The sequence below is a fragment of the Pungitius pungitius genome, chromosome 1, assembly GCF_949316345.1.
Source record: "Pungitius pungitius chromosome 1, fPunPun2.1, whole genome shotgun sequence".
NCBI classification, from domain to species: Eukaryota; Metazoa; Chordata; class Actinopteri; order Perciformes; family Gasterosteidae; genus Pungitius; species Pungitius pungitius.
The window spans coordinates 30,859,947-30,873,534 of record NC_084900.1 but is presented as its reverse complement, the minus strand read 5'-3'; the positions used below and the strand labels follow the sequence as shown (position 1 = coordinate 30,873,534).

At 45.6% G+C, this 13,588-nt stretch overlaps 1 protein-coding gene across 3 annotated transcripts in view; it reads right to left on the bottom strand.

The window, feature by feature from the left end:
* Positions 1 to 182: 182 nt before the first annotated feature.
* Positions 183 to 13,588, bottom strand: part of LOC119223130 (neuron navigator 1-like) — a 67,511-nt gene continuing 54,105 nt past the window's right edge. Inside the window, exons 9-32 of one of the 3 annotated variants that reach the window (XM_037480246.2) lie at positions 12,303 to 13,053; positions 11,670 to 12,191; positions 10,848 to 10,889; positions 10,346 to 10,494; positions 10,038 to 10,208; positions 9,845 to 9,924; positions 9,669 to 9,692; positions 9,377 to 9,454; positions 7,959 to 8,042; positions 6,810 to 6,918; positions 6,574 to 6,695; positions 5,777 to 5,961; positions 5,524 to 5,686; positions 5,254 to 5,431; positions 5,079 to 5,167; positions 4,890 to 4,988; positions 4,603 to 4,774; positions 3,988 to 4,253; positions 3,717 to 3,868; positions 3,552 to 3,623; positions 3,235 to 3,440; positions 3,003 to 3,121; positions 2,720 to 2,908; positions 183 to 2,387 (exon numbers count right to left, since the gene is read on the bottom strand). In XM_037480246.2, the coding sequence (XP_037336143.2) occupies positions 2,292 to 2,387; positions 2,720 to 2,908; positions 3,003 to 3,121; positions 3,235 to 3,440; positions 3,552 to 3,623; positions 3,717 to 3,868; positions 3,988 to 4,253; positions 4,603 to 4,774; positions 4,890 to 4,988; positions 5,079 to 5,167; positions 5,254 to 5,431; positions 5,524 to 5,686; positions 5,777 to 5,961; positions 6,574 to 6,695; positions 6,810 to 6,918; positions 7,959 to 8,042; positions 9,377 to 9,454; positions 9,669 to 9,692; positions 9,845 to 9,924; positions 10,038 to 10,208; positions 10,346 to 10,494; positions 10,848 to 10,889; positions 11,670 to 12,191; positions 12,303 to 13,053 (4,118 nt within the window). In that variant the 3' untranslated portion in view covers positions 183 to 2,291. The remainder of the gene's footprint in view (positions 2,388 to 2,719; positions 2,909 to 3,002; positions 3,122 to 3,234; positions 3,441 to 3,551; positions 3,624 to 3,716; positions 3,869 to 3,987; positions 4,254 to 4,602; positions 4,775 to 4,889; positions 4,989 to 5,078; positions 5,168 to 5,253; positions 5,432 to 5,523; positions 5,687 to 5,776; positions 5,962 to 6,573; positions 6,696 to 6,809; positions 6,919 to 7,958; positions 8,043 to 9,376; positions 9,455 to 9,668; positions 9,693 to 9,844; positions 9,925 to 10,037; positions 10,209 to 10,345; positions 10,495 to 10,847; positions 10,890 to 11,669; positions 12,192 to 12,302; positions 13,054 to 13,588) is intronic. The other 2 variants (XM_062564843.1, XM_062564840.1) reach the window with 2 other exon arrangements.

Below are 13,588 nucleotides of genomic sequence, written 5' to 3'. Positions count from 1 at the left end.
CACGGTATTGTAACTTATACAAAGAACCCATTAATATTAAAGGTGTGCCAAATAACATTTTGGTCTGAAACCCCCCCCACACCACATTCAAATACAATGTTCATAGAGCCTACCAAATGATCTTAAACAGGAGAATTAGCGCCTCCTGATGGACAACTGAAGGTAAACACAACCAAGACGGGTAGTGAAGAATGGCATGACTTTATTGTGTCCATTGCGCAATGTTAAGACATATGGGATTTGATGTATTAATAGATACATGCCATACAACCATTATCAGGCCCCCTTTCAAGCCAATTTCTCATTCCCACTGGAGGAAGACAATAGAACCACCAAAGACGCCCGTCTTCTGCATACAGGGGCCATGTCTTGCCTTAGATCTCTACACGTTTTAGTGATTGTTGTCGCAGATGCACTAACTATTTACAGTGTGTACAATAGTGATGTCATGTACAAAAGAGAGAGAAACCTTTACAAATATTTGCATAATAAAAACAAATGTCTGCTCTTGATAAAAACAACTTGAAAAGAGGAAGATACCCAGTTAATAAAAATCCCTCCCGTGGCAGGGTTAAGTGTGGTAGGTCCATGGAAACAAAACTTTGGGAACACAGCAGGGATACATGCATCTACATTACACCTCCAGGCTAATATCTGTTCTTACACTGTCTCTAACGCTCACGCAACGCAACAAAGATGTCAAGTCTTTCACACAATTAAAAGCGTGTCAAATCGCACACAGATAGCCCGGCCATTGATAGGCATTATCATCTATTGCAGAGTCACATGGCAAAACACACCATCTTAGCTCACAGCTTATCACCGTGACCACCAGTCACCTCACCCACTCTCCAGCTAAATCTGGGCATCAAGGTGATAACATTAAAGTGACATCAGAGTAGGTGAGAGGAAGTGATGACGTTTCCTCTAATCGAGGCCTCTGTGTGGAAGATTAAAGCAGCTCAAAAGAAGCTCCAGGCCAATTGTATTTCAGGCACAGTTAGACTTAGGCATCATGTCTCTACTTTACTTTACACCAGCACCCTGTTTGGACAGAAGAGGAACATCTGGACAGAATACGGCAGTCTGAGGTACTTTACCACGTCTCTTCTTGCTTCATTCTGTCATCATTAGGACAGTCAAGATGTGAGCAATAAATACATATATTATGTGCAAAAAAATAGGAGGAGGCCAATTAAAAATGAATTTCAACCTACTCAGCCCCCACAACTTACAGTTACTCTTAAAACTGTGTGAAGTGTGAAAGAGCAAATGCAATCAGGAGGAAAATGCTTTTGAGTACTGATTATTATCACTTAATGGAAGTTCATCCAATAATGTTTTCCACTTGAGTGAACGTGTAATGATTAAGACAGCAAAGAAAGAAGTGATTCCTGCAGCTGTCGATAATGACATAGGCATACATAGGTGATAGCTGCTGTATACAGATGGCCGCTGAAGATGACTCAGTATAAAATACTACAAAATCAAGATTTTCAAAGCTGTATCCTCATCAATCACAGGAGAATTGTGTGTTTTGAAACTGATATCTAAATAGTGAATACACACAAGCACAGCCCAAAAGCATGGGCCCTGTGGGCAGATTACACAAACAAGCAATTGACGTCACGAGTGACACAATTGCTGAACTGAAGCGAAGAAAAACATTCAAGGCCAATTTCCATGGCTCTGCTATAAAGTGTGTGTTACACTCTACAGAGCATCTCTGACAACTCAGAACACCAGGAGAGCACTGAGGAAGAAGTAGTTGCTGCCATCTTGGGGTGTTACCAGTAAACCGCATGATTGCAAAAGTTACACGGTCACTGACACAGCCTCCTAAAATCCAATTACCACAAGTAGAAAATAAAGTGCATCTTTGGCTGTCGTCAAGTGATGGACCTACATTTTAGGGAATTTGGTGAATTCCTTTATGAAATTTGTTGTGAAAGTTGTGGCAGCCAAGAAAAAAATACAAAACAATGGGCTTTGATCAATGGGATTATACGTTATATTTTGCGTCATACTATTCCGGTTACCATGCACTTGCAGATTTAAGAACAACCCATTAGGAACAAATTGATGGCGGAGAAGAGACGGGCCGATGTCTTTTCCCCTGGCATGATCATCACAGCATCCTATGCAAGCAGTTGAGTCGTCTTTCTGGTGAGCAGGGCAGAGCAGACCTTTGCAGCTGCTCACTGAGCACACGGTTAAGTTAGTTATTGAGTCTTTAAATGCAGACTGCAGCCGCCGTGTCGGTGTGAGGAACGAGTTTCATAGATCCGTTCTCAAAGTGTAGTCTGCAGAGAGGGATCCAGACATCCTTCCCGCTCTGGAGACTCTATGTAGTTGGCCGACTCTTGGAGCTTCAGCAGCATGGCCATCTGGGTAGCAGGAAAATACAGAGATATTTTTACAAGGTTAGATTTAGCTTGGTAAATATGAACAATTCCTTGAAACGTTGACACAGATCCATAGTTCTATTGGTCATGCAACGTAAGAAAATATTGATCTGGCCATCATCATCTAAAAAATCGAATAAATCACTACATTACATACCGTGAATACTGTGAATGAGTATTAATGACACCAAAACCTTTGTGGAGTATGTATCTTTAAAATATCCTCTTAAGTCTTATTAACGTTTTGATGATAGACAGGTTTATCTGACGCCTCACTAGCCGGAACCAGTTCCCGATCTCAACAAAAAGCGTACCAGGGGATCTGACTCCAGTGTGCTGGGTGGCGGTGTATCTTTGGGGGGCTTCTTCTCCTCGTTGAGTAGACATACGCTTGGGGGAGGTAGGTGAAAGAGCCTGGACTGGTCCTGCTGTGCGTTGGGCCAGGGAAGAGTCCCCCTGACCCACTCCACTGGATCTTCCCATACTGCCTTCTGCCCGTGCACCTGAGAGAAAACACAGACAAATGGGGTAACGGAATAAACGTCGCGCTGCTACCACACACATCTCGCTACGGAGGATGTGCGTGTGTGTGCTCACCTTAATGCCGTCTTTGGCTCCCTCTTGGAGGTACGGAATTATGGAGTGGTTCCACAGGTCAATGAACCACTGCCTGAACTCTGCCAATGACACGGGGCACGACAGGAAGAAGCACGGGCCTGAAAAGAGGCAAAATCTCATGTTAACCAACCATCCCTGTTGCCGATACAGTTATCCCCCCCCCCAGCATGTTCATCCGTTTTCTGTTTCAACCCCGCCAACTGTCTCATACCTATGAGGAAGTCGGAAGTGCCGTGTTTCTCCAGGAAAGTGTGGAGGTGGTACCAGAGCTGAGGGATCCAGTCCAACACTCTGAGGAGAGTCTGGTGTTGTGCGGAGTCCTGCTCCTTATCCTGGTAGGCTTCCACCTCTTTGCGGTGCAGGTACCTCACCAGGAACCCATTAGCCGGCTCCACGTTGTTGGAGAACATCACCATCCTGTTGTCGTAAGCGAAAAAAAACTTTAGTTTTACTCTACCGTAAAAATTAAGTATTAAAGGGTTTATCCAAATAAGAGGAGGCAAAGTAAATATTTGTATTTTTACGCACCTGAAGCTGAGATGTAGGCCGTGGTTAGACGACATTTTCACAGGCTGATTGGTTGTGCCAATGATGTAAGGACTGAAACATCAACAGAGGATATTATGTACTTTCATTAAAGCTTATTCAAACTTTCGGTGACATACTGTACAGCTACTGTTTGAAGAGACTCACCATTTGTGATACTTGCAGGTGAGTGCTCCATTAACAAGCTCAGTGATGGCTGCTGAATCACTAATGTCATCTATAATAACAACCAGCGGCAGTTCCCCCCCAGTCTCTCTGTCAATCTGATTCGCCAGATCCGACAGGTACAACTGCAACTCCTGTTAAAGAAAGCACGGCTTGAATTCACATGTTCCGTGTGCAGGGATTCCACATTTTGTGTGGGAAAAGGAAAAATCTGAAAAATCCGCCTTTAAAAGAATGCGGCGCCACGCGCTACCTTCTGGGTCTGACGATGCATGTTGAAGGTGACGGCAGCGCTGCGGCCGAGGACGCAGGTCTCACTGTCGGCCTCGGGCGAGTCAGTCCGGCTGCGCTGGAGGAGGAAGTGGGCCAGACGCTGAGCCAGGTAAGTCTTTCCAGTCCCGCTTGGCCCGGACAGAACCAAGCGCCTGTGCTTCAGCAGCAAGCTGATGTAGTGCAGCATCATCGGCTTGGGGACCAGAGTCTCAAACACCAGCGAGTCAACACATTTTTCTCTGAGACCTGGAGAGAAGCAGGCAGAGGAAGGAGAGAGAGAAAGAGAGAGAGAGCTGAGAAGGGATTGGATTACGTAATATCGTAACGTATCATATTGCGTAAAACACCTGGAAATACTGGTGGCTTTTTTCATTTTTTAAGCCTTTTCTGTACAAATTGTGAATAGAATACATTTATGGAAAAAATGAGCGATTGTTTTAGCTTGTCAAAGTTACTAAAGCAATCATTAAAAGGCCGTAGAGTGTTCAGTGGCAAAGGACTGTTTTCATTGTCCATCTTTGGCTATAGTTTGTGAAAAATCGTATATAATATTAAGGTAACGGTTTGGTTTCTAGCATCAGTTAAGGACACTAACCTTTTAAAGTGACAAGTATTTCAGCTGGACCACCGCTGATACAACGATAAGGTGAAGCTAGAGGTTTGTCCCCTCCGATCACCCTCTGCACTCCCGAGGACAGCTGCAACATGTGCATCGATTCACACGTTAGACCCAGGCTGGCAGTCGGGTCCACGTGACTGAGATAGTCCTGGAGGGGAAAAAAAAAGAAAAAAAGGTGAGAACTGAACCAGCAAAGCCCGAATACGCACGATTTATTAGAACCACTAATAGTGGGAGAGTGAGAGAAAAAAACACTGACTTACCGTGAAAGTCTTTGATATGGTGGAGTCCAGACAGGACCAGCCTGTTCTCGCGCTGACGGATACTGAGCCGATGTAGAACTCCTGCGGCTGTTTGCTGTCCTGCAAACACAGAGGGAGCGAACGAGTGCACGGTCTGCGAGCCGCTGGATGGAAAGCGTTGCGTGTGGTGAAAGGCGTTTGCGTGTTTACCTCTACTTGGTCTCCAGTGCGGACGAGCACGCGGGCGCATTCCTCGTCCCGCTGAGAACACACGCTTACCGTGTCGACTGAAGACACCTCTGGAAAGATTTAGGCACGAAATGGGAAAAATTGAACATTTGAGCGTGAAACCGATAAGCGTTGGGATTCCAGATTTGTCTCTTACCTGGATCTTTACAATCACTCAGACTGAGACTGAAGGACTTGGTGAGGGACATGCTCACGGGCTGCCTCAGTGAGGGCCCCAGTAGAGAGGACAGGCCTGAAGGCTGGGAAGTGGAAGAGGTGGGACTGGAGCCGGTTTTCAGATGGTCATTCTCCGCCTTCAGGACCTCAACCGTAGACTGGGCCACAGGACGGTACGACATGTCAAGTCATCGTGTATCCTCATGGGGTATTGTCCTAACTACATTACGCACACGGAGGCGAAACCAACCTGCATGCTGTTCATGGCTTCTCGGAGCTGCTCCAGCTGATGTGCAGAGCTCAAGGCCTCCAGCCGGATGTCGGTCAGTTCCCTCTCCTTCACCCAGAGTTCTGAGCGTAAGTCTGTTACCGCGGTTTCTTCGTTGTCTTCCTCTTCTGTAGTTTCCATGATCCTGGAGGAGAACGATGCACTCATCAGGGCATGAAATCGCGGTAAATAAACGGGGTATCTCGCTAGTGGAGCAAGGCATTGGTGCGCTTACATGGAAGAGGTAGCAGAGGCCGATGTTTTGAGGGAGGAGGGCTGGTTTTCTTGTTCTTCTGTCCCCTCATGGAGCATCTTTGGGGAGTTTGGGGCAGAGGAGTCAGGTGTGGCAATTTCCTCAATGTCGGAGTACGTTTTGGAGCCTTTTTTAATGCTGAATGCCTTAGTGAAGGAGCTCCTCAGCTACACAGATATAGAGGATGAGGGAGAAAGAGAGAAAGAAGATTAAACCAAAATCAGCAGGTTACAGCATTAAAACTAAAAAAAGGCAAAAAGAGAAACTTTCTGCATCAATAAATACTCAGAATATGTATTTCCAGATTGAGAAGCTAACTTTTGAGCCATTTTACTTGGTAAAGTACTTTATAAAGAAGAAAATATGCAAACAAAGCTGGTTTAAATGAGCAGAAAACACAATTTGAGAACCGCAATTCAAGAACTAACTCAGAACATCATGTCTGCGAATTGTCACTCACTGAATTACATCCCATCACATGTAATATTCAAAGACAGGTTGCCAATCAGTAGTTTGGGGTGGTTAATGAGTAGAGATTGAGGTTACTTGATGATTACTTTTTAGGGGGTCAAATAGTTCTCTATGAAATCATAGAGGCTTTACAGGGACAGAATGACTGCACTCACCTCAAAGACCTAAAACAGAACAAAATAACACAACCCAGTGGAGGGAGAGGCTGGTCATACTTGTAATTATCCCTCTGGAGAATGAACTAAATATAGACAAACACCAGGTTGCAGAAGTAAAATACGTCCTCACATGCAAGTATGCGTTCTTACCCAGTTCTTTTTCTTCTTCTTTTTGGCATCCTGGTCCTTAAAGCTTCCAACACTCGACATACTGGTCAAGCTGTTGAGACTGGAGATGCTCTCGCATGAATTCTGACGTCGAATCCGCATGTCTGGCAAAGAAGAAAATTCAACATCAAAAGAGCTAAATGTGCAGGGACGGTGTGCAGAGAAGACACAAAAAAAAACAGAGAGATCAAGTGATCCATCGGGACCTTTCGGCAAACCTTTCATGTTATCCGGGGTGTTTAAGGCTCCATGTATGACGGCCTGGGCTTCGTCATTCCTGACCTTCAGAGCCTCGATGGTCTCCCTCAGATCCAACAGCTCTGTATCCTACACAAACAAATTCACACGATGTCAGCGAGGAGCATTGGGATGAATTACTGCATTTTTTTCCATCGAATAGTCTTTCAGGATGGGACAGCTTTTGGTAATAGACAGTGAAGAAACAGTAAATAATAATGAGTTTACTCAGCGTGACCTCATTCATATCCACATCAATTCAGTTTTTTTGTAAATTAATTTACATCATTCGTGTGAAATTTAAAAAAACGTACATTTATATACCACTAAAATGATTCTGAAGTGCAGTATTAGACTTCATTAAATGATATGAAACAAATAACAATTTGAATTTCCAAATAATTAAGGGTTTGGTATGATTTATTATGCCTAAATTAAAATATTTGCGGAGTAGTACCATTCTCTGATGTTTTAGTTAAGAACTACAACTCCACAGACTCACCGTGCCCTTCACGGCTTGATCCCCCCCCCCCCTCACGATGTTAACAGTTCAAAAATACAAAGAGTTCAGAGCGACGGAGCCTCTCTGTGCCGCTCATTGTGTGCTGAAGTCGACCCCACTCTACTCCGAATAGGAGCCGCCCGGCCCATCTACTCAAGGTTAAAGAGCCTCTGCTCCAGGCTGAGCTGCACAGGTCAGTGCGCCGGCTAAAACAACAAAGGCTTTCCTGGAGTGGTCTAGACGGACCTTTTTAGTGAGAGCAGCAGGGCATGAAGTGCGGAGAGAGACTCCTCACGTTAAAGCCCACGCTGAACGCTGCCCCTTGGCGCTGATCAATTCAGTTCAGAGCAAAGCAGAACCAAAAGCCGGAGAATGCAGGAATGTTTGGTGCGAGTATACGTGCATGAGGGTCCATTGATCATCTTTCCTCCTCCCACAGCGAGTCACCCTGTGGCCCTGCAGCCTTGGCCTCTAACCTACATTCAGCTCTTCACCGGAGGCTGTGATAAGAGACCACTCCGTGTTGGCAAAATGCTGCCTGCTCTTTGCGGACTGCTCATCAGACTGCAATGCAGCAGGAATTTAGGTCTGGGATTGTTTGTGTTTGAAAGTGTGGATGTGGCGTTACCTTCTGCTCCTGGGTTATTGACAGACTCTGCAGCCGAGTAGTCATCAGTTGCAAGCTTTGCTCAAAGGCAGCTACCAGATTTGCCTGTTTGGGGAAAAAAAGGAACACAATATTTCAGGTTTTCAAGTAGCACACTAATAGGCATATATATAATATGTATAATATAATGAACGTCTATGAAATCACAGGAACAGATTCCATAGGTTCCACTGCCCATTTATCACCCATTTAGGAGATGCTAAGAGGATGAATAACACACAAAGGCTGACCAGAATGTCCTCTGTGGGACATTCTCCGCCTTCCTAATCTCTCACACACGGGAGCAGAAACGGAAAGCAGCTTTTTGCCCCATTTATGAATGTAAAATATAGTGTGATTCTGTATTTTAGTCATTAATCCAGTACATGATCAGGATGTTATCCATACATCTGTTTCACATACCCTTCCCACATACCCATTCCCTTGCATAATGAAGTCAAAGAGTAAATAATGTTTCTCTCTCTCACACACACACACACACACACACACAAACGAAACACCTCATTTAAGTGTGCTTCATGAAACCATGAATAATTGGTGAGTTGCACTGTTGCACTTGGAGTAACAGAAGAGCTGACACGGTGGTCGTATGGAAACAACCTTGTAGAGTGGAGAGAAAAGGATACGGTTTATTACTGCGTGTCTGTGTGGGTTGGTGTATGTGTGTGAGAGTGTGTGGGTTGGTGTGTGTGCCAAAGTGGCTTGGTGAGAGGTTCAGGAGAAGGTTATTAGTATTCAGGCCCCACATGGATGAGAAATTTGCTGATACGGCACAGAATTGATCTATGGCTGATATTCTGTTGCTTCCATTTTAAATCACTCTCCATGCGTCTCCTTACTATTTTATCTCAAGGTCACATATCTTGGCTCGTGTGGGAAATAAAGCGTTTGTGAAGGACTGCTGAGAGAGGTTTGGATTTCGCTGTCCTAACTCAAATCTTTGAGTTATTGAATATACGTTGCATTTTTTAAATAAAAGTCGAAATATTTTACATCATACATTACTTTTCATGACAGAAAAAGGCATCCTAACTTCAGGAGCAATAAACTGGCACACCAACATAATATGAATATGTTTAATTTGTCATGAGGCTGCACATTATAGTTTTAATTACATATTCTCATTTTTTGATTCAACTGTTTTTCTCATATTTCTGAAATATCTTTTTAAACCGTTGGAAGCCTCGGCCATCTTTGTTTTGATTTTATTATTTATAATATATTTTTTATTGTGAGGGAAATATATGAGATGATCATTATGATCCCCTTGGGGATGTAATGTTATGGAAAATGTATTCTTGGGTTCACTCACTAGTGGGCACTGACATTTATTAATGATCAGTAAGATAAAAACGAGAAGGAAAAAAAACGCCTCATACGTTTGCTGTCAGCTGCGTCGTCAGATTAGACACCTTCTCCTGCGACGATTCCAGCTCCCTCCTCAGCTTACGGATTTGCTGTGAGGAAAAACAGAAATGTTACACGGGAAATAAAACCAAGGTTACTTAAGCGGACACAATGGCTGACATGAAAACCAATTACTTCGATCGGATGTTGTTCATGAAATAAATGACGGGCTTTTCCTCCTACGGACAACAGAGATGGTAATGGTGGATGGAAGGTGGGAAACAGAGACATGAAAGAAGAAAGAGCAGGAAAGAACACACTTACCTCTCCCTGAATCCTTTCCTCAGCCTTTGGAAGCAGCAGGAATAAAAGTCAAGATGTTAGATAAGACAAAGGGGGAGGAGCAGAGAGAAGAAGAGGCTTACACGAGGGAGATAACTGTACAGACAAACATCCACTCGCACATGAATACACCACATAACACACTGAAGTGTTTATACCTGAGTCTGCATGCTGCCCACACTCACCGAGGAGTAGCTTGATGACGCGTTAGACGCCAGAGAAAGGACAGACCCATGAACTGAAAAGAGGAGATGAAGAGCAACAACATAAATCACTTAGAAACCAAGTTGCACAACAACGCTGGACAGAACCTACACACGAATCATTATTGAAATACTGCAGGGGGCTCACCCTCGTCGGGCTCCCTGTCCCTGAACGACCCGGAGCGAATCATTCCCATGCTGCGAGGGCGCTCCGACAACGAGAGCGTGCTGCCCACCGGAGACACTTCGACTGAGGCGTCGTGAGTTGGGATGCTGTTGGAACGAGTCATTCTCGGAGGTCCGCCGAGGGGGCTGCGTACTATCGAGAGAGCAGAGGGGGGGGGGGGGGGGGTCACAGGAGAGAGAGAGAGAGAGAGAGAGACATGTTATCCATGAAATATGTAATTAGTGTAGTGCTGTTTTAGTCAGTAGTCTCATAAGCGGGTTTAAACTCACCCATGCTGGTTTTAGAGGTGCGGGGTAAGGAGGTTGGTGAGGACAGCAGGGGGAAAGTGAGTGAATCTGTCATACCAAGAATTGTATGAGAGTGTCTCCTGTCTCCTTTCTCCTTCCCTTCCTCCTCAACCGGGCCGGCTCCACTGAAGCTACACACACACAGAGCAAAGTCAGGGTGGTTAATAGTAAACAAATGCATTTTCAGTCTATTGTTATGTATTAAAATCTTGTATGTGTTAAGTCGTGTACAGTGAATTTTTCCCACAGTGATCACACAAAAAGTACCTAGTCGAATTAAACTGTTAATTTATTTTGAAGAAGAATTCATTTTAAAACGCCCTGTCATCTGAGGACATCTTAATCAAAATTTCGAGTGTAAAGTAGAATATTTTTTTAACAGATTATCTCATTCTCTTATAATATTTCTTTGACTAATGCATCTGTGTTTACAACATGTAAAGTATAAGAAAGTGTGCATGGAGCTGGACGTGGTTCCACTTACCTTAAACCTTTTCTTGGCAGTGTGTTCCTGTCTCTCTGAGAACTGCGGAGAACAATTAGTTTTACATTTAACCAGGGCTGCAGGGAGTTATTAAAGAACAGGCACAATACGACAGGCAGACCTCTGGTGTCAGCCAGGTAGTAATAACAGCCTGGAACACACTCAGTCCCTGTCTGTGTGTCTGCATGTACAGGTGGTTGTGCATTCTTACATGTTGCATGTATTAAGATATGTAAATATGATCATTTGCAACTTGAGCAGTATTTACCGACTCAACACGTATGTCATATACCATCTTCTTGCAACTTCTATGGCTTGATTATTAAATCTCAGAAGTCATCAGTCATATTCAGACTGCGGTTCAGTCGAGGCTACCCCTCTAGAGTAATATTCTGTAGTATATTCAGAGTATACCCTTTAAAAGCCACAGACATCTCTTTCAGACTGTGTAATTTTGGGGGAATACTATCATCTCATCTTCTAAGTGCTATCAAAAAATTGGTGAGTTCTGCGCTAAACAAATGGCTCAATACCTTCTCCATACCAATCAAATCCCCTTTCATTGTCCTTACTCAAAAATGGGAGGTAAAGGCATGATTGTAGCATAGAACAAAGTGAATTATATATCAAAGGATTTCCCTGATCATTCCTGCCTTCCATGAACATGGAGTAACGAGTTGCAGTTCATTAGCATACCAGTAGGGGGAGTCACATAGCAGCAATAGAAAACGTGAATGTGAAAACATCTGCTTTAGATGTGTAGATCGGGGTGATGTGATTGGGTTTAAAATAAACAAAAAGTGGAGGGTTATTGAATCTCACCTGTCTGTGTGAGAAAAGGAGACTTTACTGCCAGAGCTCCAGCTGGTGGGAGGGCCTCTGTCTTCCTGTCTTTCCTTGTGGCGAGACTCTAAGGTGGTGTAGCCCCTCACCAAAGTCTCCCTCCCCCTTGCCTTCTCCTTCTCTTTGGGCTCGGGGGCGAGACTCATCTGGAGTGGCAGCGACTCCATGCTGCGATGCAGCCCGGACAGACGGGGGTAGAGGAGGGGAGAGCTGCTTCCCCGGCTTCCCTGGACCTCGAGAGAAGAGACCTGCCTGGGACCCAAACCGTTCCCTGAGCTGGGGAAGCAGGCCGAAGAGTTGACATTGAGTAAAGGGGCGGGGCTTGGGGTCAGGCCGGGGCCAGCGGAGCCGCCTGCCGAGCTCGCCAGGTCCTGGAGCTTGGAGTAGGGAGGTATCTTGGGTGGCAGGGAGTTCTGAACTCCCACCTCCAGGCTGTTTGAGTTCAGCTTGTTGAGCTGGGCCATGGATGGAGGTTTCGCAAGGCTGCGCATTCCTGTTAACCTAAAGAGGAGAACAATGTCGGGGCAGATACGTTTCAGTGCTTTGTTTTGTTTGTGTGCGGAAAAGTACTGGGACATCTCTTAACATATTTTTTGTATGTAGTATTTGTACCTGGGTGTGTTGGTTGAGTGCAGATCAATGCCCTTGGCACTGCTGGGAGGTCTCAGCCCCTGCAGCTTCCCCCCGTTCTCCGTAGGGGTCTGAGCCGGGCTGCCCTTCAGAGGCCCACCTCCACACTCCGAGTCAGATACCACAGCTTTGGCTTTGGCCCTCTCCTTCTCTTTCTCTCTGTCGGTCTGATTGACAGGACTGGGACTTGGGATCCCACGACCACCCGCCTTACTCAACCCAGAACCAAGCCCTGGGGCAGGCTCTTTGAGTCTACCCTGTGGGGGTTTGATATGCCCTGAGCCCGAGTCCATGGTACTGCTCACTGGGCGAGCCGAGCTCGGTCGGGTTAGAGTCAGGGTGCTCGTCTTTGCCGGGCGAGGCAGAGAGCGGTACTGAAGGGACGTCCTGGCATTCGGAGACAGAAAACCACTCTGGTCGCTATTTGAAACGTCGAGACTAGTCTTCCGTCCGCCACCGCCGCCAGCCGCCGGTTTGACAGGAATCCCGGAGGTTTTGGGAATCTTCCCTACAGTTGCAGAGCCGCCATTATTGGTGGCTGCGGCGGGCTTCTTGAAGCCAAAGTTTCCACCAGTTGAGGGCCTGACGAGGCCGGACGGAGGTTTTCGCTGCTCGCCGGCGCCGCCGTCATTTCTCAGGTCTTTACCGGCATCCGAGGAGGAGCGATGAAGGCCAGAGGTCTTCAGCGCTAACCGAGACTTATCCACTGGCTTCCCGTCTGACTTTACTGTACCTAGAGAGGCACAGAGGAGGGTGGGAGGGGAGGAGATGACTGATGAGCACCTTCAACGCTTTCTGTGGGACTAACCAAGCCATACTAGGACACAATATCTTGTCTGACCACGTACAAGGTCTGACTGTCCGCAGATAGAGACAAATCCCTGTCTGAGCAGATGGTGTGTAGACCAGGCCTGTTCCAGACCATCCGCATACACACTGTTATCATGGGGTTACTCCTCTTTTCCATCCTGATGGACTAAGATCAGGCTTTCCAATGAGTAGTGCTTAGATTAACATGTGCGCAATGACTGTGGAAAACTGGTGTTCACATTCACAGTGTGGGAGCGGTTACAAATGTCCATTGAAACCTCAAGTATAAGTGACTTCATCCCCTCTTGAAACCTCTTAGGGCAAAGAGGGGCAGAGCGAGAGATGAAAACGATGTACGTTTTGTCCCATCTGTACATTTAACTGCAAATGACCTGGACGTGTTTAAAAAGTTATTATGAGAAGAAAAACGGCTGGACACATGTGGACTGTATGCACCA